The 24,004-nt window shown below is 51.9% G+C and overlaps 1 protein-coding gene across 2 annotated transcripts in view; it reads right to left on the reverse strand.

Annotated features, from left to right (window-relative positions):
• The window catches only part of KLHL29 (kelch like family member 29), a 335,083-nt gene that overhangs the window by 188,425 nt on the left and 122,654 nt on the right, over positions 1 to 24,004 (reverse strand). Inside the window, exon 1 of one of the 2 annotated variants that reach the window (XM_061433193.1) lies at positions 396 to 7,519. The exons of the other annotated variant lie outside the window; for it this stretch is intronic. Coding sequence (XP_061289177.1) covers positions 396 to 461 — 66 coding nt within the window. The 5' untranslated portion in view covers positions 462 to 7,519. Of the gene's footprint in view, positions 1 to 395; positions 7,520 to 24,004 lie in introns of those variants that run through there. 2 annotated transcript variants of the gene reach the window in all.

The raw sequence follows: 24,004 nt of genomic DNA on the forward strand, positions 1-24,004 counted from the left end.
AGGGAGCAGAGCTGGCCAGCACACCGATGCTCCCCATCTTTCCCTACTCTGATCCCCAGTGGCTTTGATCCATCAGATCACATCCAAGCACCTCACCTGGCATCCAAGGCTTTTTGTACCAGGCACCACCTCAGCGTGCACTCCAGCTCTTGTCCCTCTGTCCCCACAAAGCCCCCTGAGCCAGCCTTGCTGTCTCCTCATGGTTCCCAGTCACACCTGGGATGATCCTGCTCACAAGGTTCTCTCTGCCTGGCACACCTTCCCCCCACCCCCACCCCGCTGCACTCCCTGATCAAACCCTGCCTGAGCTCTTCCTCTGATAGCCCCCAGCTCCCTGCATCTGTTGGCAGTGAACCCCAAGTGCACCCAGCACGCCCCTGCCTGATGGCACTCACTGTGCACCTTCCTGGTGGAGCAAGGACTCTGGGCTTGCTGTTGCTCAATGGATCCGCACTCCTCATGGTGGGCTCCCGATTCAAGGTTCTTCCTGCCCTGATGTTAGTCTCTGACCTTTGAAAACTCCCTCTCAAGGAAGCAGAGGAGGCCAAGCCTTAGTGTTCAATGTCTGTGCTTCCAACGACAAAATGACCACGGGCCCAAAGACTCACTTGCCACAGCTGGGCAAGGCCGGAGAGATGGCTGGGTTCCACAGGGAGGGAGCTTAGTGGCTGTCCCAGCCGCAGTGAGACTCTCGTGGCAGAACAGCAGGGCCTTGTGGCAGAGACACTGGATCCCTATAATGACCCCAAACAGGTGGAAAAAGGCAACTGGGTGTCCTGCACACCTGATAGCTTTCTAAAAATAGGCGGTGGGCCCTGGCTCCGCAGGCTGGCCTCTGGGTAGGGGCAGGGGCAGGGGCTGGTGGCTATTTGATCACTAAACTTCAGAGAAGCAAGGCAAGTCTAAGCTGGTTTTCTACCTTGCCCTCCCCGCCAGGCTGAAGCCAGACATGCAAGCTTGGCTCTGGGGTCCCGAGCTTGCCCATCATCTCCTGCATAGCCCTGCCCCATCGCCTAGGGAAGGACGAAGGCAGACCGGCCAGGGCAGATGCCAGCAGGCTCCGGGCACCGTTTCTTCTTGGCCAAGCGACCCGGGTACAGAGACATTCTCCTCAAACCAAGGCGCTGACAGCATCGAACAGAAATGTCATGGTCTGAAGCCACGTGGCGTAGGAGGAAGCAAGAAAAGAAGAGAGGAATTCTCCGGGCTGAGCCCCCAGAGGTCTCCTCTGTGGGGCCGGGCAGAGGGGCAAGCGGTGGGCAGAGGAACAAAGGGAGCTCTTTTCTTTCAGGGGCAGGCTGCGCCTTCTGCAGTTCCTCAGCCCCATCTCCTCTGGTCCCTCCTCCCTCCTCCGTGTCTAGACGGAATACTCCTGGCAGCCTTAAGTCGTGCATTTGGCCTCTGGTCCCCAAGGCCAGCCCTGTGGCGCACTGGGGGTGCTCTGCTGGCTCAGGGAAATCTTTTAAAAAACAAATCCCACCAAAGAATCTAAAAAAGAGTGAGTAGATGTATATGGATAACTGGTTCACTTTGCTGTACAGCAGAAACTAACACAACGTAGTAAATCAACTATATTGCAATAAAAATTAATTTAAAAAAATCCCACTCATTAAAAGGCACAGTGTGGATTCTCAGAGGCCAGAATGCCAGCACATTTTGGTGATCACTAAGTCACCCAGCTGAGAACCAGTCTGAGAAGGTTAACGTGAAACATTATAGGGACTAAAATTACTTCCAAGAAAGATCCTTGGCGAATATAAACTGTCCCCCTCACCAACCCCACACAGTTGGAATACCACCTTTCTAATCCTTTTAGTGAGAGGCAAGGAAACTGGGAGGCCTGTGGTTTCCTGGAACATTTTCATACCAGGGTGCTCCTCTCCCTGTGAAGTCCTTCGGAGACTCTTTTAAGCATGATTTTCATACCAGGTCTTGGGAGAGATACAGAGCATTGCTTATTCTGAAAATATTGGCAAGGCCAGCAAAGGAATGGAGCAGATAGAACCAGAGGGATTCCCGACACTGCCTGTCCTCCTGATGGCCCCCAGCCCCTCTCAGCCCCCAGTCCCTTTTGACCCTAACCCCTCCCTCTCCTGGCTGAAGACCACAAGCACGCTTCTCCTCACTCTCCGTACCAAGATCATATTGCTGAAATGTGATGCTTGGCCCACTGACCTGCCAGCCGTGTGGCCACCCTCTAACCAGGGCCCTGCGTCCCACCACGTGCAAGCCATGAACATCTATCACTGTGACTCTAGCGGCGGCCCTGCCGTGCCCCTTGGCGCCTCTTACGCATCCTGGGCAGTACAGCGTCTCTTGCTTCCTCAGCCCCTCTGAGCCCCCATTTCTGCACGGAGCACAGGCGGACCTGGCTGGCACCTGTGCCACCTCAGTGTCATCTGCCCTCCGGGCCAGCTCGGGGCTCAGCAGAGTAGAAAGAGATGTAGATGAGGACCCGGGCACTGAGGAGCTGGGCACTGCGTTTGGGCAGGTGTTGCCACTCCCTGGCATATGCATGAGATGGGGAGCAGGTCACAAGTCACCTCCCCACTCTCTGGCATCACTTCCTTCTCTGCAAAATGGGAAGAATTGGAGCCACTCTACCTACCTCATGGAGGTGTTCTGGGAGCCAAAGAAATGCCAGGTGGAGAAGAAACTTGGAAGGGTGCTAGTCAAAAGTTCATTATCGTTACAGAGCAGGGCTGAAGGTGTCCAGGCCAGCTTCCCCAAGGGACAGCGAATCCTTTCTTTATGAGATGAGTACTTACTTCAAGGTTCCTGCTCCCTCTTTGCTAACAGGAATTGCAGGACCCTTGCCAAGTCCAAGCAGTACAAAGAGCAAATAATCACTTGGATGAGAGAAGCCTGTTGAAATGAGTCTTTGTTGGGCACAGGGTTTGGCTGACAGCTTGGCCCGAAAATCAGCACAGTGAATCAGCTCATTGGCTCTCACAGGGAGATGGACTCAGCTAGACTCTGATGTTTCACAGTTCCCACTACGCACCCTGCACACAGTAGGGATTCAGACGATGCTTGTTAAGCTGATTACTGCAGAGGCAGCTGGAAGTGTGAGAGGGCGAAGCCCTGTCCATTCAAATTGGAGACTCACTTGGTAACGCGAGGGAAGGGGAAAATCCGAAATCAGACAGGACCTGAGGCTGAAGCGGGTGGGGCCGTTCATTCTGCAGCCTTATAGCTGAAAGGGATTTTGGGGGGTGGGGGAGCAGGGGGAGGGTGGAATTAACATGCTTACTGTATTATGTTGCAGCAGTGATAAGACTAAAATTTAGGATTTTCCTAATGAGACTCCTGCATTCACTGGTTTTCCTTATCAGCACTGGCAAGAACCCTAGTTTAGCATTTCTGTCCTCTGCTTTAGAATGGAGGAAGGATCACGGGAGGGATTTGAAAACTTGCTCCGGAGAATAACTGTATGCGCCCTTTTTGCTCTCCCAGAGGAATGCGGGTCCTCTGCCCCTGGTCCTCCCCAGATGCACTGAGCTCTGGATCCAGGCGACAAGCTTTCCCAGTTCGGAGTTTGTGGAATGAAATGCACATTGGGGCTGGGGAGGGAACCAGCGGAAGTTAGAATGCCAGGCAGTTCAAAGTGCCTCTGCCCTCTCTCTCCTGCCCTAGGCTCGGGAAACCATCCTCCTTTCCCACCAAGTGTCCATAACCACCCCTGAGGGGCAGGTACCTGGGTTCTAACACTAGGCTCTGAGACAGCTCTAATGCCTGCCATGGGGTCAGATCTTTAAGGACCGCGATCAGGACAGTGACAAAGTCAAGGCCATACCACAAGTCCTCACATCTATGTGGCACTTGCTGCCTCTGGGGGGTGGTGGGGGCAGAGCCACACACCCCTTTAACAGGTGTGCAGCCTGGTGCTTAGAGATGGTAGCTTGTACTACCTAGAGAGAGCTGACACTGGAGTCAGAAATAGGAGCTGAGGGTCCAGACTTAAGGCTGGGGTTGGAGGAGACCAGACCCCTTCCCCAGGGTCTGGGCTGCAGGTTCCTCCTCTTGCACTCCAGGACCTTGGATCCCCTGGAAGCAGCCAGCCCACTCTGCAGGGGGACCTGAAAGGCTTGCCTCACCTTCACATATCACCCACTTGATTGACTATCCAAGCCTGCAAAAAAGCACATCTTTTTTCTGCAAAAAAAGCATTTTTTTAAAATCAGATTTCAAAACGTTGAAAATTCCAGTCCACCCAGAAATGAGGAAGAGCCATCCTTCCTTTATCTCCAACATATCCACAAGTCAAGAACCTTAGAACAAGCAAAGTGGATGGCTTTGTAGTGCAGGAGTTCCCTGGTCACAGGACAGTCCCAGCATCCTTGTTTGTAGCCTATGAATGCTTCCTCTGCACACGGTTCGAACGAGCAGATCCTCAGCAGGTGAGGGGGTGCTGCTGCCTCAGGTAAGACAGGGAGCAGAGCAAGTTTACTGGGTCAGAATGAGAAGAGAGGCAGAAACGTGGAGAACAGGGGCACAACCTAGGCAAGCACAGCAGCCTTGGGGCCTTCAGTTCAGGCACAAATCTCCTAACTGCTTCCATGGGCTGGACCCCAGAGCATCATGGCATCACTGCAGACTAAATGATATTCTTAAAGCCACAGAGTTTGGAGTTCAACAGAGCCTGTGTCCTGACTCTGACATTTATCACCTATGTATCCTTGAGCAGTTGGCTTGAGCTCTTGGAGCCTCTGTCTCCTCCTAAGCGGTGGGAGCACCCACTCTCAGCTGTGGGGAGGTGATTGCTGTCAGGTGCTTCGAGGAGCCTGCGTGGGCCATGCAGAGAATGTGGGCTGATGTCCAACAGGCCTGGGAAGAGGGGAGTGCATTAGCCCACCCATCAGAAGGATTTACCCAACGTGGTTAAGATAAAAAGAACATTAGGGTTTCACTGGGAGTGAAATTGGCAGAGAAGCTCCAGAGGAGAGCAAGAGGAAGCATGGGTGGGCATGAAGACAGGCACCTGCGTCCCATCACTTATGGGTGCCAGGCCCTGCATAAGGTGCTTGACGTGTGACCAGATTCCATCCTCCCACCTGGGCTGTACCTCTTACAAAACTCCACTTTACAGACGAGGGAGCTCATACAGGAGTGAAGACACTTTCCTAATTTAGGAAGCTGGATCAGTGGGATTCCACTACAGATTTATCTGAGTGCAAAGCCAGTTTCTCAACCCCTACAGGCACAGGGAGGAAGTGGGGTGGGTGGGTGCTGAGCTTCACAGAAAGCCCACAGGGGGTGGGGGGAGGCACTTGCAGACACCTGCTGAGGCAGAGAGGAGCAGCCGCTGGGCCTGAGCCCACCACCCAGCTGCCAAACAGGCGGCAAGGGCAGGCGGCACGGACGGCGGCAGGCACCAGGAGAAGGCCTGATCCCCGAACTTCTGTGACGTCTGAGGGTCAGTCCTGCCTGAGCCTTGTGATCTTTTTGTGAAATTAATTAATTAATTATTTTTGGTTGCCCTGGGTCTTTGTTGCTGCACGATGGCTTTCTCTTTCTTTGGTTCCGGTGTGCAGGCTGTTCATTGCAGTGGCTTCTCTTACCCAGTGGCATGTGGAATCTTGGATCGGGGATCGAACTGGTATCCCCTGCATTGTCAGGTGGATTCTTAACCACTGGACCACCAGGGAAGTCCTGTGACATGTCTGAGGGGAAAGCAAGTCCATCTGGAAACTTCCAACACATGAACCTCTTGGCTCCAAGGCTGCTCTATAAAAGCCCTTTCCTTCCTCCTGAAGGTAGGGCCAGACAGGAGGTCTCGGGTCCACAGCCTTCTCCAGCGGTCCTTCTGGGTTGCAGAAAGGAGGGTCCTCTGGGGGAGCCTCCTGCATTAGCCCCCTCCTCCACTACACACCCCAGCCCCAGGATCCTTGACCCAGATGGCTGACAGGGAAGAGGACAGATGGAATCCTCCATCATAAACTCTTCTAATTCTCATCACCTGGATTGTGCACCCAGCAAAGAAACATACATACAAAGAGAAAGCTGGCATGAGGAAGAGGAACTTTGTAAAATGCTGGCAGTGATCAAAATTTGTATCCAGAGAAAAATAACAATTGTGAAAACCTATATACAGCCTGAACTCTAGTTTATGATAATATAAGATTTCTAGCAATAATATTCGGGAAGAAAAGAGAGATGAAACTGAACTGAACTTTATTTGGGGATCTCATTTCTATGAGTCCCGTTCCTTTTGCTAAAATACAGAAATCTCTATAATGAGGATTTGTGTTGTCCTAAAGGAAAAAAATGTGTGAAAAATTGACTTTACTAGCATGGGAAAACTTTTATATGCTATAATATAGAAGTTTGTTTCCTTTAAGAGTGGAAGTATGTAAATAGCTCACTGAAAGAAAAGATGTGTAATTAATCACCAGCGTCTACGCGTCCCAGTGCACTCTTGATGGTCTCACGGTCTCCTCAGGATCCAGGGAACAGAAGTCAGGGCAGTGACCTGGCCTTGACCGCCAGCAAGGGGTAGGGGGTATGCTAGAGAATGCACTCTTCGGATTCTAGCACATGCAAACAGGCATGCTTTGTCCTCTCCCCATCACCCACATCCAAGGCTTTAATAGGCTTTACGTGGTCACTGAATCAGAGAAGGGCAGGCTGAAAGGCCCCTGCGGGCTTCTCTCCCTCCAGCCCTTCCATTTCACGGATTAGGATTCTGAGGTCCTGGGAGGCACAGGCACTTGACCTAGATGCCATGAACTGCAGAGGCCGAGCTTGAGAAAATTGCCACAATGCACAGCCTCACCCAGTACCCATTTCCGAGGGAGGTGGGGTCTGGCACTCCCTGGGCCGAAGTGTGTTTGATGGAGAGCTTTGCCCTCCCCTGGAGGGGCCGCTGATCCCCTTTAATGAGACGTAAAGGCCTTAAGCTCCATCCTGCATCTCCCTTACCTGGTTTTTCTCCCAGGTGGGAGATATTGAGAGGTGGTTTTTTAAATTTATTTATTAATTTTTCCTTCTTGGCTGTGGCATGTGGGATCTTAGCTCCCTGACCCGTCCATCTTGCACTGGAAGCTCAGAGTCTTAACCACTGGACCAGCAGGGAAGTCCCTTGAAGGGTGACGTGCTTCGTCTGGCCCTCAGGCAGGGTGACACCCTGGTCCTGTCATGGGGCTGGCCTGGGCTGGCTGGGTGCTGAGCAGCTGTCCAGAAGCCATGGCCCACTGGTCATCAGGGAGTTAACAGAAGGCATTTTCTGGGGCTCAGCTAGAAGGTGGGAATGCCCTAGGCCAGGAGGAGGGGGAGGTTTGGGGAGACAGGGGACAGGGGACAGGGGCCCTGAGGATCTCAAAGATTGAGGAGATGAGAACAGGAGCTTGCTACAAACAGGGTCCTGGGTGGGGCTTTGGGGATGGACAGAAGAGGCCTGAGGGCAGGGCAGGAGCAGGGCGTGAGCTCGGCTAACCCAGGGCGGGGGTCCATCCGTCCCCCTGGGCAACTGCAGCTCCCCCCAGAGCCTCTGAGCACAGGATGCTGGGAGCCTCTAAACAGCCCTGGGCCCTGAAAACCCATCTCAGGGCGCTGTGCGCAGGACCCCCGAGATGAGCTCCCAGTTCACTTGCTGTCTGCTGGCACTGGCCCTTGCTGGGCTCACAGGTAAGGCCACTCCCTGCACCCAGGAGCCACTAATCAAAGAAAAAGTGGCTCTTGGAGCTGAAGGGGATGGGACACTTTGATTCCCAACCTGCTCTTAGCATCTCAGCTCCACACACCACCCAGGGTCACTCTCTTGGGGCACAGTTGCTGGATCCAGGATCTGGGGGCCGGAGAGGGGAGGCGAACAGCTGTGGGTGGGGTGGGACTGAGCTGGGAGTGACTACGGAGGGCAGTCTGTTCCCAGGGGCCAGGACCACAGCCAGGGGTTGGGTGGGCAGCTCTGGTTGGGCATGAGAGCAGGGCACAGACAGTGCCTGGTGGGGGCTAAGAGGTTTTCCAGCCTCTGGTGCAGGCTCAAAGGGTGCCAAGGTAAAGAGCACGGCACTCCAGGAGGGCTGACCTGGGGGCTGGGTCTGGGGGGAGCCCCACCCAGGGATGGAGGAGACAGAGAGAGGCAGTGGAGTCCTGTTAGGAGGAAAATGGAAACTACGAGTCTGGTATCCACTCTGCATGTGGAAGAGATGCAAGAACTTGGAAAGGCTGATAATTTCAAATTTTCTATATATTGAGTTCTTTTTAAAAACTTCTGTCAATCTGCTCATCTTGCTAAGTTTAAAGAAAAAAGAAGTCTGCAGATGGCAGGCCCCGGGACCAGAAGAGACAAGATAAGAAAGGGTGCAACTTGCCCTGGCCCTCGGACACCAGAGCACAGGAGACATGCCCAGCACTCTGCACGCCTCCTCCCTGTGGGCCTTGTGGCCTCAGATCCACGAGGCAGCTGAACTGGGATGGACAGAGGCATGGCAGTCCCCAGACCCCCAGCCCACTCTGCTTCTTGCTCCCTAAAGCCCTATCATCCACTACACTCAGAGCCATAGGTGTGGATGCTCATAGGTCAGGAGACCAGGCCCTGCTGCCTCGCCCGAGACCAGACCGTGAAGGCCTGGGAAGTGGGAGTTCTGTGCACTAATTCCTCCCCAGCTGCCCCAGGGCACAAGCCAGGCCCCAAACCAGGCCCTGACCAGGGTCCTGGTGGATTGGCCAACTGACCCAGGATCCACCCACTTCCCAGGCCCCGGCTTATAAACAGCTTGAGTCCTAAAAAGTCCACTGGGGATCTGCGGTTGGTAACTCACATTGTATTTGCCTGCAGAGTCAAAGCTGTCTGTGATCATGGGCCTGTCTGGCTCCACCATGGAGGCTGAGATCATAATCTAGCTTGCTGAGGGAATCAAAGCCCAGGTCTGCCCCAGGGGAGGGGGTGGGGAGGCTGGGTGTGAGGACGAAGAGAGGGAAGAGGTCCCCCTTGTTTCTTGGTGCTGGTGATGAGTTTGGCCAGATTTGCATTCGTATGTGTGTGTATGTGTGTGTAAGTGAACTAAAGGTAAACTTGTTGAAATCAACAAATCTGAAAACAGTGACACTTGGCCTTGATAAGTGCAATTGCCAGGCTGCATGCAGGGGGTGCCGTGTGACCAGCTGCTCCCGGTCAGCCAGTAGCTGCCCAAGGCCCTAGAAGCAAGGGTCTCCCAGAAGGGGGACCCTGCCTTGGCTTCTCTGCCCACTTCCTCTACTGCTCTGCTGGCCAGGCTGGACAGGACAGGAGGGATCCATATGTTACCTTGAATCCCAGGTCCAGGAGCCTTGGAGTTATGCTAAGTGAAATAAACATGGATCTAATGGGCACTCGGGGGCTTCCCTGATGGCTCAGTGGTAAAGAATCTGCCTGCCAACGCAGGAGGTGCAGGTTCTACCCCTGATGCGGGAAGATCCCACAGGCCACAGAGCAACTAAGCCCGTGTGCACCACAACTGCTGAATGTGTGCTCTAGAGGCCCTTCTCCTCACCAAGAGAAACCACCTCAATGAAGCCCGCACACCACAACTGGATCTTAGCTCCTACTTGCTGCAACTAGAGAAAAGCCTGCACAGCTGTGAAGACCCAGCCCAGTCAAAAATAAAGAGAAATAAAATTATAAAAAAATAAAGAGCACGTGGAGGGCAGAGAGCTCATTTAAGCCCTGATTGACATGACTGCATGTTAGAGCAAGTTCATAGATGGTACTCAACAAAACCACACCCATAATAAAGGAAATAAGTCAGAGACAGACAAATACTGAATGATATTACTTACGTGTGGAATCTAAAACAATGCCACAAACTATTGAATATAACAAAAAAGAAGCAGACTCACAAATATAGAGAACAAACCAGCGCTTACCAGTGAGAAGAGAGGAGGTGGCGGGGCAAAAGAGGGTAAGGGATTAAGAGACACAAACTAGTAGGTATAGGTCAGCTGTAAGAATATTGTACAGCATGGAGGATGTAGCCAATATTTCATAGCCGTAAATGGAGTATACCTTTAAATATTGTGAATCACTATGTTATACACCTGTAATATATAATACTGTACAACAACTATACTTCATTAATAATTTTAAGAATGAAAACACTAAGGGTGAGGGGGGACCAGCTCCGTGTTGTTCAGCTCTGTGTCTGTTAAGGCCAGGGCTTGGGCAGTCAGACCAGAGCTTATAGTTTGAGGCTTGCAACTGATCGTTTACCTTGTCAAGAAAGCACGCTTGTGGGGGGTAAATATCAGTCCTTAACATGAGGCCAGGCCTCTTCTGAGCTGGCTCACTTGGAGCCTCCATGCGAACACCTGCTCTGTGTTCAGATCCCGCTGGGGCTGGAGTCCTTGCCCCATGCGAGTGCTCAGATCCTGGGAGAATAGGCTGGACAGACACCTGACGCTTGGGCTGTGCAAGGAACTGTGCAGGGGTGCAGCATCATTGAGGAGCCATCTACGAACTTGCTCTAATGCAGTCATGTACAATTAGGGCTTAACTTGAGCTGTCTGCTCTTCACATGCTCTTTGAGCTTTAGTGCAAGTTCGATGTAGAACCACCCTTGCTATGGGCCAGACGTTGTGCCAGGGATGTTAGACAACTCAGTGTTTCTCCCTTTCAGTGGGGACAATCATAGTTTATTGTAACTGTGATACGAGTTATTCCAGGGGAAAACACGGGGAGCCATGAGGAACCCCAAGGCCCATGGGCACAACTGGAGAAAGTCTTCCAGGGGAGATGCTGTCTGAGCTATTTCCAAATCGGGGAAGCTAGGGGGAGGTGGATGTTTTAGACAGAGAAAACCACCTTAATTATTAAAACAGAGGCAAGAAGCTGCTTAGCATGTTGAGAACGGAGATGGGTTTGGGGTAAATGGAGCAAAACAGACAAGGGGGAGGGAGGAGGTGAGGCGGGACACAGAAACCTAGACATGGCCCCCAAACGCCAACTGGGTCCTAGAGCACTGGCGACTGGCAGGGGCTCCTGCTGAGGACAGCTAAGGGCAATGACGGTCGAGCTGGGGAAGAGGGAGGAAGTGGAGAAATAGAGTGAGATTTTGGTAAGACTTGGCAACTGACTAGCTGTTGAGTTCATTCACCAGAGTGCTCTGTGTGCTGAGCTACTGCTGGGGTGGAGGCGGGGCGTGGTGTCTGGGATGAATCCCAGTTTTTAGGTTGGAAATACTGGGGAATGGTGGTGAAATTCTACTGAGATTGAGAACATTGGAGGAGGAACCAGTTCGAGGATGACTTTGATGCAAGCCGAGGCATGGCGTGGCTGAGCGGGTTGTACCCAGGTGAGGTGAGCAGGATGGAGCCTTCCAGATGGGGGAGCCAACAGATTGAACACAGTGTGGACAGATGGAGTGTGGTCCATTCCAACCAAGGAGAAACTCGACCCTCTTCCCGGAGTCCAGATGTTGGAGTCCTGAGGACGAGAGACCACCCACCATGCCCCAGACAAGGCCTCTCTCCCCAACAGGGTCTCAAAGAAATCAAGACACATCAGTGATCCACTGATTGACTGATTCACTGCGTGTCTTGCATGTCGAGATCCAGGCTTCGTGGCCAAGTAGCTTCTTTTCCAATTTTGCAGACAGAGGTGCCAAGAATTCTGCCGGCGTCTGTCCCTGGACCCCCGCTGTCAGGCCTCATTGATAACGCCGAGTGGGCACTTGTCAGGATGGGCGAGACTGAGGGAAGAAATCTGCCGGGGCGTCTGAGGTAATTTCCAGGGAAAACCATCTGCCCAGCTTCCTGTGGGGCTGCAGCCGCCTGCCCACCCCTCGCTCAGCTTCTGGAGGCCACTTTCGGGCTCTCTTGTCTGGGGCACCATGGCTACAAGGCCTCTGCTGCTTGTTGCCCTCCGCTTTGGTCTCTGAAGGACCCTGGAGGGTTCCAAGGCCAGGGAAAGTGGGAAGCCTGGTGCACCCACCGGTCCTCAGATGAAAAACAGGTGATTGCATTTCACACTCCTCCGAGGCTCCCCAAACCCACTCCCTGGCAGCATAATTACAGATGCCTCCCTCCTTACAAACCCTGCCTACGCGCTGCATAAAGGAATACAATTTCTGGCTGTCCAAATTACAAGAGACCATAATGCACAAAAGCAATAAACACAGGTTCTAACAGCAATCAGATACCACTTATCGTAAACAATGGTTTTTGTGATTTATTGCGTTTGAAGCAGGTTCAGCGTTACTCCTTAGAAGATTTGGTTATTCTTGTTTTCAAGCAGAGTTGCCGGCAGCCAGCTGACGTCAGAAAAAATTGCTCAAGCGCAGCGGATTTTAAAAATAGGGCCAAGGCGGTGTTCAAATAATAATAATAGAAAAATCAGGGTGGCTGTAGGCTGATGTGAAAGTCTGAAGACAGGGCCATTTGGGCTTCGCAGGCTCCCCTGCCACAGCCCATGCATCCTCCGTGGGTCCTGCCTTCTCACTTCCGGACGCTCAGCACTACCGATTCCTCCCGCTGTCCTCCTGTCCCCTGAGTGATGTGGGAGGGAGGAGGAGACTAGTAACCAGAGTGGGACAAAGAAGTCTGGATAAACACATGTTCAATTTCCCAGCTCAAGCTGTCCAGTTAGCGCTAGTAGTCTGATACTGGGAGAGTGCAGAAAAGTCAGGTTCAAACAGCGCATTTGAGCGGAGAGGTCTGTAAGGATTATCCAAAAGGACATTGGCCCTGTTCTGGCAGGAGTGGTCCCTTCTTATCTGGACTCTGTCCTGTCCACTCTGCAGGGAAGGGGCTGAGGATACTGTCGGGAGACCAGTGGCAGGGGACCAGTGCAGAAGGCAAGGAGGATGCCCAGATCAGAGGAGGATCAGGAGGTTAGGAGACATCCTAGGATTCTGAGTGGGAATTTCAGAGGATCTGGAAGGCAGGCAGCCCCACCTTAACCAGGGAGCTCTGCTTTTATCAGTCTTCTCTAGTGGGTTTCCCTAAGATTGTTTGCACACAAAAAAATCGGATTAGAGAATTAATCTACAATGGACTTCCCAACTGGCTGGATGGTAAAGAATCCACCTGCTAATGGAGGAGACGCAAGAGATACAGGTCTAATCCTTGGATTGGGAAGACCCCCTGGAGGAGAAAATGGCAACCCACTCCAGTATTCCTGCCTGAAAAATCCCATGGACAAAGGAGCCTAGTAGACTATAGTCCACGGGGTCACTAAGAGTTGGACACAACTGAGCAACTGAGAATTAATCCACAAATAAGAGTCAAGGAGTTCTGACACTTGTACCTACTTGACCCCTCCTCAAATTCAACATTTCATCATGAGTTTAAAGTGCAGGCACAGGGAAGAACTTGCTCCAGTGTCACAGGGAGATGCTTGAGAAGTACTGTGCTCCCAGGAGGAGCAGCGGAGTCCATCACACATGTAGCCTGCCAAGGGTGAGTGGCAGTGGCCTGCAGTGAGCCGCCTGGGCTGTGCCCACAGCCCATGCACTGGGGCTTGGTTCTAAAGGTAGTTGAGGCAGAGCTGGTAGTGTGTACCAGGGCCACTGCCTCACAGGAAGCAGAGCTCCTACTGCAGGAACAGATTAGTCATCTGAGCAGGCTGTTCATTCCCAGAATCTCCAGCAACAGGAATATTAACCAACATGCAGAGACCTTGGGATTGAAGATGTATGTGCACTCATGTGCACACACATGCACACATACACACACATATACATGTGCACACACACACATGCATGCACACAGTCCATGGCCAGCCTCTTGCAGGAAGGCTGAGACCTGCACAGATGGCTGATGCTTCATTTCAGTCCGGGCGGAGAAGTTCTCTTGCCTCAGCTTGGAGCAGAGAGCAGAAAAATCACTGAGCTATATAGATCATGATAAGGAAATGGATTTGTTAGTGACTAGCCAGTCCCCAGAGTACAACCTTGATATCTTGTTTGAAGTAAATCTCAGAACATCACTCACCCAGGTAGAAAAAATATATATATTGATTGCTACCATTTATTGCATCCTTATATTCCAGGCACTATTCGAAAGTCCTTTCATAATTAACCTACTTAATGCTCACTACAGAACTATGCCAGAGGTATTATTATTCTCCCTATGGAACAGATGAAGGACTCTAGACCCGGGGAGGAGGGTGACTTGCAGGGTGACCCAGCCAGGAAGCATGAACACAGCCCCAAGTCTGCAGGACTCTCTGTGCTCCGTATCTTTTCCAGGCCTGACATGTTTCTTTCCATGTGGTTTCCTGTCGTGAGTTCGTGGACCAGGAACAGTACACAAACAGGAAGACAGGTCGGATGCATGTCACTTAGAGCAGCAACATCCACACCCACCTGCTGGAGGCAGAAACACCAAACCATTTTGTTCACCAGCTGAGTCACCCCACCAGCCATACATCTCCCTCCGGAGATGAAGCCATCAGGCCACAAACCACACAGAACGCCCCGAACCTTGAAGTCGGCAGCCCTCTGCTGAGTGTCCATGTGTCAGACACGGACAATCACAACCCAAGACAGCAAACAGGAATTCCAGAAAAAAACCCACATTTGCTTTTTGATAAAGACAAAGGCGATACAGCTCAAATGTATGCTTAACAGAGAGGCAAGTCTTTCTACATATCCTCACATCTTCCAGCATCCCTGTCCTTTCATATTTCTAGTTCTCGGCCTTGAATTGCTTCTGTGCGCAGGAAGACGTGACAAACATCACCTCTGCGACTCCTTCCCTGACATGCCCTGCTTCGGGGAACCGCCTTTTTTCTTGTCACCAGGGCACTTTGTGCTGTTCAATTGGTCACTGGTTTAAGTATATTGCGTCCTATTTTATCTGATTATTTCATGTAGGGCTTGTTTCTTTGACTAGGGAGCTCCTTGAAGGCTGAGCTGTCATCCTTATGGGTACTCTCTCCTTCCTGCCTGTACACACACACACACACACACACACGCCAACTTCAGAGGGGACCAGAATCAACTGGAGAGCTAACTGAGCCTATTTTAATGTTGAATCCCGAGACACACCTCTAGAGATTTAGATTCAGTGACTCTGGCTTGTAACTCACATTTTAAGCCCATGCCCTAGATGCTTCTGAAGTCGGCAGCTTCACGGTTTGGGGAATGAGGCTATCTTGCTACCCCAGGACAGCAGCTGTACAGGACAGGGCTGAACTGTGTCTTCCCCAAAAGAACATGGTGAGGTTCTAGCCCCTCAGTGACTCAGAAGGGGACCCTATTCAAAGACAGGGATTATACAAAGGTAATTCAATTAAAATGAGGCCATTAGGGTGGGCTCTAATCTAACAGATGGGTGTTCTTTTCTGAAGAGGAAATCTGGACACAGACAGACATGGAGGGAGGAGGGTGTGAAGACGTGAGTGTGTGTAAACATGGCTGTCTACAAGCTGAGGAGAGAGGGCTGGAACAGAGCCTTCGCTCAGAGTCCTCAGTAGGAACCAAATCTTCGGGAACCTTGATCTTGGATTTTCGGCCTCCAGAACTATGAGAAAATAAAGTTCTGGACATAGCTGCCCAGTCTATGGTACTTTGTTAGGGCAGGCCGGCAAATTAGTAATATAGGATCCATAGGGAAGATCCCCTGGAGGAGGAAACCCACTCCAGTATTCTTGTCTGGGAAATTCCATAGGACAGGGGAGCCTGGCGGGCTATGGTCCGTGGGGTGGCCAAGAGTCGGACATGACTGAGCAACTGACTTTCACTTCCATAGCACATATTTTGCAGATACATTTTTTGAGGGGCCCAAACTCATCTCTGTCAAACTTCTGAACTGCCCTGAGTTCTTCACCAGCTATTCCTACCCCAGGGCAGTGACCTGCTGTTGCCTGACCATCCGCCAGGCCCGACTCAGCATCCTGGCATCGGGGCAGGACACGGCTTGAGAAGGCATCTCTCACCCACCCCATGCCTGCCCGGCCTTGGGACTGAGCCACAGCACCACTCCCAGAACATGGGAGTTACCCTCCCACGGAACTCCTTGTCACTATCACAACAGATGCTTGCTAAGCTCTGCTCTCTGGGGCCAGATGCCACCTAGCTCAACGCCACTTCTTCCGAGAGGGTGTGACTGTCCTCCCCGCCACCCAGAAAAGCCCAGAGTTGTCACCTGGGGAGATTGGCTGGTGACAGACTGGGGCACGTGGGCAGACCCTCAGGAAGGTGGTGCATTGGCTCGTGCCAGCCTCTGTCTGGCAGACAGCAAGGCCTGTGGAAGCTCTGCTCACTGTCACCCACGCCATGTCTGGGGTGGTCCCACAGAGCAGCCGACATAGGGCTTGGATGCTCACAACAGGGGTGGGGTCCTGGGACACTGGCCCCAGGAACTATGGTAAACTCTGCATGCTGGGAGGGTGTGGTACACCCCCAAACCTTGGCAGCCACGGTGGGCTACCCGTACTGCTTCTTGGTTAAAACTCCTCCCCCTTCTGGACATCGCGTATGCTTCTCAATTCACGCCTTGCCACAATGACTAGAAATAAGCCTTTCTGCAGGCAAGATTTAAACGAGCTCTCCTGTCACGGAGCACATGGCCTCACACTGAATAAAGGGTCTTTAGAATGCTCTCAGATCCACCCTCTTCTCATTTCCTTCCCTCCCTGATCCTGTTTTCTCCCTGGGGTATGGGTGACTGTGCAGCCAGTGTGATTAACTCAGCCGGGACGATAATCTCAGGAAGGAATGGAATGGAAATCATTTTTGGAATATAAATCAAATAGGATTTCAGTTGAAGTTATTTAAAAGAAATTAATTGACTTGTACTCGCCACAATACACTGATAAGAGTTCATTGCCAGGCCCATCAGGAGTAATGAAAAAACAGTTAATAAAATTCAGCTGTCAAAAGCAGCCTGCGCTGGGCTCTCCGGGGACCTCCCACAACCCCCCGGGTCACAGAGGGTGGAGCCCACCGGTTGGCAGGGGCCAAGCGCGGGCTTTGCTATATTTTTCTCTAGTGCGGGATTACTTGAGTTTTAATACTATAAGATTCTCAGGGCTGAGACTTTTTCCCAAGCTGCTTTGTATTTCTATACATCCCTCTGCACATTCTAAATCACAACCCAAGGAAGGATGTGGGCTAGATAGGAATATTTTTGCATTCATTCATTTTTATTTTCCATTTGCAAGGTCTTCTAAAAAGATATTTCTCCTCCCCCTTATTGACTGTGAATGACCTTAAGGAGGAGGGAGTGGAGATATTTAATTAAAGACATCTTTGGTTCCTCTCCCCCACTCTCTCCCAAAACCATGGACGAGAATAAGTTATGAACTTGGAAAAAAAAAAAAAAAGAAAGCCACATGCACGCAAAGATGAAGAAAGGTGAAATCTCCACACTGAAGTTCAATGCAAGACCTTGGGCTTGGCGGCCGGCCCATCGCCCCGCACTGCATTCCCCAGCCCACGTGGGTATGATTCAGCTTTCTCATCAAAGATGTGAGTCCTTGCAATGCAGAGATAGAAACTTCCCTGTGTCCCTAAGACTCTACAAGCCACAGTCCTTCTAGCCACTCAGAGCAGTGGCTTCCTGCTCTGGGCTCTTCTCCTGATCATTTTCATTGTATTTTGGAGTGGCTACCACAGGCCAAAGAATTGATGCTTTCGAATTGTGGTGTTGGAGAAGACCCTTGAGGGTCCCTTGTACTGCAAGGAGATCAAACCATTCAATCCTAAAGGAAATCAACCCTGAATATTCACTGGAAGGACTGATGCTGAAACTGAAACTCCAATACTTTGGCCACTTGATGCAAAGAATTGACTCACTGGAAAAGACCCTAATGCTGGGAAAGACTGAAGGCAGGAGGGGAAGGGGATGACAGAGGATGAAACGGTTGGATGGCATCACCGACTCAATGGATATAAATCTGAGCAAACTCAGGGAGATGGTGAAGGACAGGGAGGACTGGCATGCTGCAGTCCGTGGGGTCGAAGATTCTAACATGACTTTGCTACTGAACAACCACCACCACAGGCCAAATACCATTCTAAACATGTCCCAGTGGCTCCTTTAATTCTCATGGAAGTCCTACAAGGAGGTGACTATAGGTACCCTCAAATTCATGAGCTGAAGTCCTAACTCCCAAGGTGATATGTTCAGAGGTGGGGCCTTTGGGAGGTGGTTAGGTTTAGATAAGGTCATGAGATTAGAACCCCCTGGAGTGAGATGAGTCTTCTTTCCTCATAGCTCAGTTGGTAAAGAATCCACCTGCAATGCAGGAGACCCCGGTTTGATTCCTGGGTTGGGAAGATATACTGGAGAAGGGGTAGGCTACCCACTTCAGTATTCTTGGGCTTCCCCTGTGGCTCAGCTGGTAAAGAATCCACCTGTAATGCGGGAGACCTGGGTTCGATCCCTGGGTTGGGAAGATCCGGAGTGAGATGATGGGATTAGTGTCCTTGTAAGAAGAGACGCCAGACAGCCACACAAGGCTACGATGCGAGGACAAAGGGAAAAGGCTGCCATCTTTAAGCCTAGAAGAGAAGTCTCACCAGAAACCGACCAGCTGCTAAGCTGCTAAGTCACTTTAGTCGTGTCAGACTCTGTGCAACTCCATAGACGGCAGCCCACCAGGCTCCTCTGTCCCTGGGATTCTCCAGGCAAGAACACTGGAGTGGGTTGCCATTTCCTTCTCCAATACATGAAAGTGAAAAGTGAAAGTGAAGTCGCTCAGTAGTGTCCCGACTCTTAGCGACCCCATGGACTGCAGCCCACCAGGTTCCATGGGATTTTCCAGGCAAGAGTACTGGAGTGGGAAACTGACCAGGAGACACTGCAATTTTGGACTTCCAGCCTCTGGAACTGTGAGAAAATAAATTTCTCTTGTTTAACCGCTCAGTCTATAGTATTTTATTATGGCAGCCTCAGCTAACACAGAAAGTACCACTTTTTATTGTCCCTGTTTCATAGATAAGGGAACAAAGGCTCAGAGAGCTTAAGTAATTTGCCCAAGGTCACACAGTAAGTGACAGAGCCAGTCCTGGAACCAGCAGTCTAGTTTGAGTCTCTGCTTTTACCACTACACGGAAGCTGCCTTTTACTGTGCTAGGCTGTGATTTATGTTAAATGGCCCCACAAAAAAGGCATTGTCACTGGGAACTGGCTTGCAGAGTTGCAAGGCCACGGGGAGCCCAGGGTGGAATCCCAAATGTGGTCAGGCTCAAGGAATCTGCTCAGAACAGATGCATGAGAACCTTGTCAAGGCTGTGGGTTTCCATCTGCCATATGGGAGGGACCTGCAGCCGTGGCAGATTGTAATCTCAAGCCCTTCTAGAACTTGGAACCCCTCCCCCCTCCATTAAAAGCCTCCTCTGTTTCCTCCTCTGGAATCCAGGCCAACTTTGTAATTCCCTGGTAACCGGCAGAATGGAGCAGAAGTGACAAGGTGTGCTTTCTGAGACTAAGTCAAAGGGATTAACCCCTTTTCCCCAGCCCTGACCTTCCATGTAAGAAATGCACCCTCCTGGGCCACCACACAGTGAGAAGAGAGGCCACACACAAAGGCTGCAGCAGATAGCCCAGCAGAGTTGGTGGGTAGCCAGCCTCCACGCCAGCCACCGGAGAGATGTCCCTGGCTGATTCTAGGGCCCGCAGTAGAATCGCCCAGCCTGAGTGTTCCCACCCAAGGTCCTAGGCATTGCAGAGAAACACTCTTCCTGCCGTGCCCTGTCTGAAGCCTAGACCCACAGACTCCGTGAACATGACAAGACTCCTGTTTACACCTTGAGGTCTGAGAGTGGTTACCTGGCAACAGTGGCCGGAACAGGTACCAGGTCACCCAGTCTCCCTGGTCCCTGCCATTCCCTGCTCTCTCCTGTGCTCAGCATCAGGCCACATGGGAGTGGTCCAGAGCCTTTCTAGGGAGCTGAGGGTAGGGGAAGGATGGACTGACTGGTGGACAGATGGACAGACAGCACCACAGGAGCAAACGCGCTACTCTGAGTGAATTTCCAAAGGCCAGGCCTGAGGGAGGTGGCTTCTCTGAACTGCCCACAGAGATGTTCAGCATGGGTCCTCAGCCTGGGTTTCTCGAATCGGTGGATGGGTGACTCTGTTTGGGAAAACCACCTTAGGGTTGAAATCAATGATTTTTAGAAGACAGCTGCTCATGGCTATGGATCCTGGACTTCAGTTGCAGCATTTCCAGCCTCCGGCCACCCCTGTTTGCTTCAGGCTGGTCCCACAGTCAGAACTGGATCTGGCCTTTCCTATTGCTGTTGGTCCTGAATTCAGTGGTTTGTGTCCACTGACAGACTCCCTTGGTTTGTTTCAAGTCTGAAGTCAAGGAGAGAGTCTGTAAGCAGCCAAGGATCTCTGTTCAGTCCTGAATAGTGGGTTTTTCATCCAATTCCAGGGCTTGTCCCTATACTTGTGCTCCTAAATACACAGTTACACCATCCCCTGGTTGTCTAGTTAATATATTGTGCAGTGTTCAATATATTGCACTCTTAAAGCTTTGTCCATTTTTAATCTTCACTTCAACATTCTGAACATAAGGCTAGTATAGAATTGAACTCCTAGTGAAGTTTAAATGTTAATAAAATAGAATACCCATAAAAAAACAGATGAGTGAATTCACACGCAGAGCAAATGCTAAAATCTTAGGCTTAAAAATGTAAACTTTTCCCAGGGGCTCTACCAAGTCAGAAAGCTGAGTCCCTAGTGACATCAGATTCCCAAAATGGATCCTATTTGTTTCTATTGCTGCTGTTCAGGGTGGGGAGCTGGAAAGGAAGGCTGTGAGTCCTGCCGTCTCACTGCTCTGGACCTGGGCTGGCCCTGAGTCAGTCACAGCAGAGATAAGGGATGTGCAATCCTGTCATCTGGCGGGTCAGAGCATGCAATCGGCCTCTGAGAGACGCACTTTTCCCTCACAGGTTATTTCTTCCTCACGTAAGTGTCTGTGAGTCTTGGCTATTTCGCTGCCCCTTGTGTCATAGGGTCCTGACACTCATAGTGCTCATGGGCTTGGATCCGGAACCGAGAAGCCTGGGACCCTATGTGCAGGAGCACTTGTGCGTGCAGACAGCTGGCCTACCTGTGCAGACCCACCGAGAGAGGGCACTTTCACTGCTTGGTTCAGAACCCCAGGGTCGGCCCACTCTGGCTCCGGTCACGACTTTTCTGCACTGTATACAAAGAACCTAGAAGACTTGAGCATGGAAGCTTCTCTGACATGAACTCAGAAGCCTCCCTTCCCCGAACCCCACTCCAGGGCTCCTGTTCTTGAAGATCCTTCAGCACTCGTCCTGCAGGGGCTGGGGGTGTGTGCAGTGCACATGGGGACCAGATGCAGAGGGTGGGCCTCCAGGGAGCTTTGCCTCTGTCTCGCTTGCTCCTGGGGGTCCTTTGAGGAGGACTGCTCCGGTATGACCTCTCGTGAGATGATGGGGTCTGCTATTTGGCTGGACCCAGGAAAGGAGCTGCTGGTGGTTCTTGGAGGAGCAGCAGATGCTGGGGAGGGGGCCCAGATGGTCCACTGAGGTGTTACACTTTGTCTTGCTCCCTGGTTGCTCTCCCATGGCTCCAGGTGAGGGCCCTGGTTGCAGCACAATTGCAGGGACCACAGAGAAGAAGAGAATGGCCCTGAACACCCACAGTAAGGTCAGAGTGGCACAAAGGGTGTTAAGTACCTGGGGTCCTTTCCTGACAAGGGGGTGGAGCAATAAACACTGATAGAGATGCTCCTGGGACAGATGACTTGGGGATGCGGGTGGGGCTGTGGGGTCCTACCGTGCCTCCCTGCAGGGACTCTCTCCAGCCTCCAGTTGGAGAGCTTGTGGCTTATTTTACTAAGGGAGGTGGAATCTCATGACAAAGGTACCCGGGATGATAGGTCTACCTTGAACATGTGGTTGGAAGGTCAGGACGGGCACCTCCCCAGTCCTTTAAGTGCATGAGCAGCTTTGTCTTCTAACAAACGACCTGTTAACAAGGCCAGCTGCCCAGCCTGTTGAAAATGAACCACCAGAGGCGGGGAAAGCCTCTGAATCACGCCCACCTGGAATACATCTGGACAATGCCCACCGCTCCCAGGGAAACCTGCCTGTTTTCTCATCATTTTCTCGAAAGGGGAGATGAAAGGATGCAGAGCGCTCCCGTGGCTTTCAAGGGCCAGGCAAGGCTGAGTAATGAAGCCATTTCGTCCCTGAGCCGGACCCGTGGTCGCTGCCTGGCTGGGCTGCGTGGGGAGGGGGAGGTGACCTAATTAGCTTGGCTGGGAGCTGCCTGGCCTTGGCAGTGACAGACGGAATGTCCTCTTCAGAGACCCCAGGCCTGAGAGGCCGTTCTCAAACTGGGTCAGGAGTGCTTGGATGCCCAGCCTCCAGGGAAAGGCTGAAGAGACGCTCATAACCAGCCCCAGCGCCTGGCCTCCCTTTCGTCTTAGCCGCAAATGGTGTGTGCACTCACAACCCTGCAGATTTCTAGATGGGCACACGTGCCACCCTTGAAAAGTCTCCTTCTCATCACCCATGCTGCCTGTTCTCTGGGTCTTTCTGTGGGAGAGATCTCTCTGGTAGGTCAGGGTCAGGGGAGCTGTTTGGGGGAAACTGCTTTGTGGATGACGGGGCCCTATTAACAGACCCAAGCTGTTTTTTTTTTTTTTTTCAAAAAAATATATTTAATTTTGGCTATGCTGGGTCTTCATTGCTGTGTGTGGGCTTTCTCTAGCTGCAGTGAGTGGGGGCTACTCTCCAGTTGCGGCATGTGGGCTCTAATGGTGTGCTGGACTTTAGTAGCTGTGGCCCATGGGCTCAGTGACTCTTCAGCATGTGGGATCTTCCTGGACCAGGGATTGAACCCATGTCCCCTGCCTTGGCAGGTGGATTCTTAACCACAGGACCACCAGGGAAATCCAAGCTGGGATTTCGAGAGCCTGTTTCGGGTTGCAGGGTTCCCTGTGGGAAGATTAAAGGCAAAAGGGCCTTCTGAAAATGATCACCTTTTAGGGTTAGGTCAGTAGATCCAAGCCACCCTCTCCCCCTGGAAGTTTGAGTTAGCTGCCTGGGTGGAGATGAGGTCACCGAGATCATCAGGGGATGCGGGGGGGCTTGGGGGGAGGGCTGGGGGCACACCCACAGGCCAGAACTTCAGGCCACAGGCCGGGAGTCTCAGGAACACAGCTGCCTGCTGGCCCAAGAGCACATGCTGACCCAAGGGCAGTCTTCGTTCAGGGAGCACAGAACTACAGGCTGAATCCGAGCCCAGCCTGCGCTAGAAATAGAAGAAATTCAGAGCCCAGTCCCTTGTTGCAACCCAAATAGGGCCTGCCTAAGTTGTGCCCCTTTCAGGGATGTCCCTGAGCCTGGTTCTGGGAAAGCTGGGCCTCTGCCTCTAGTCTTCTCCTTCTAGACCTGGCGGCCCCCAGACCGAAATCCTGGGAATTGTCCCTGGGGCTCCCAAGGCCACAGCTGGCCAAATTCACCTTTGAGTCCTTGCCTACAGCCACAGGCCTTTTACCCCTGGGGCTGGAGGAGGACTGAAGGAGCAGCCTCTGCCCCCAGCGAGCAGTGGAAGCACCCATGTGGATGCCCCACGCCGGCTGCCTCATTCACCTGCAGCTCCCCTCAGAGGGCCCTGCTCCGGAAGTTCAGGCTGGTGGGCTGTCAAAGCATCACTCTCTGTCTGAACTTTTTCCAACTGAGTGGATTTTACAGAGAAATGACGTTTGTCCCTTTAAGCACAAAATATTAATTCTAAAAAGATTGAAAAATAAAACCCACTGTGACATGTATTATAAACTTGTCTGGCCCTGGACAGACTACATGGAATATGACATGCTTTTCCCTCCATGACCTGGAATTGCTGTCCGGAAGACACACAGCTGGCCTGAGCTGTCACTGGATGAAGCTCCCTGGGTCTCCCCATACCACCTCTGGCCTTGAGACCCTAATGGATAGTCCACAGGAGTACAGCTTGGTCCTGCTCTCCGGAACCTCCCTGGCTGGTTCAGAGGATGCTGCTCTGAGATGCTCCCAGCTCGGTGGACTCCTTTGGGCTGGAACAGGAGGCTCCCAGGGGAGGAGGGGGAAGGATTTGGGTATACAGAAGT

The sequence above is a fragment of the Bos javanicus genome, chromosome 11, assembly GCF_032452875.1.
Source record: "Bos javanicus breed banteng chromosome 11, ARS-OSU_banteng_1.0, whole genome shotgun sequence".
Taxonomy (NCBI): domain Eukaryota; kingdom Metazoa; phylum Chordata; class Mammalia; order Artiodactyla; family Bovidae; genus Bos; species Bos javanicus.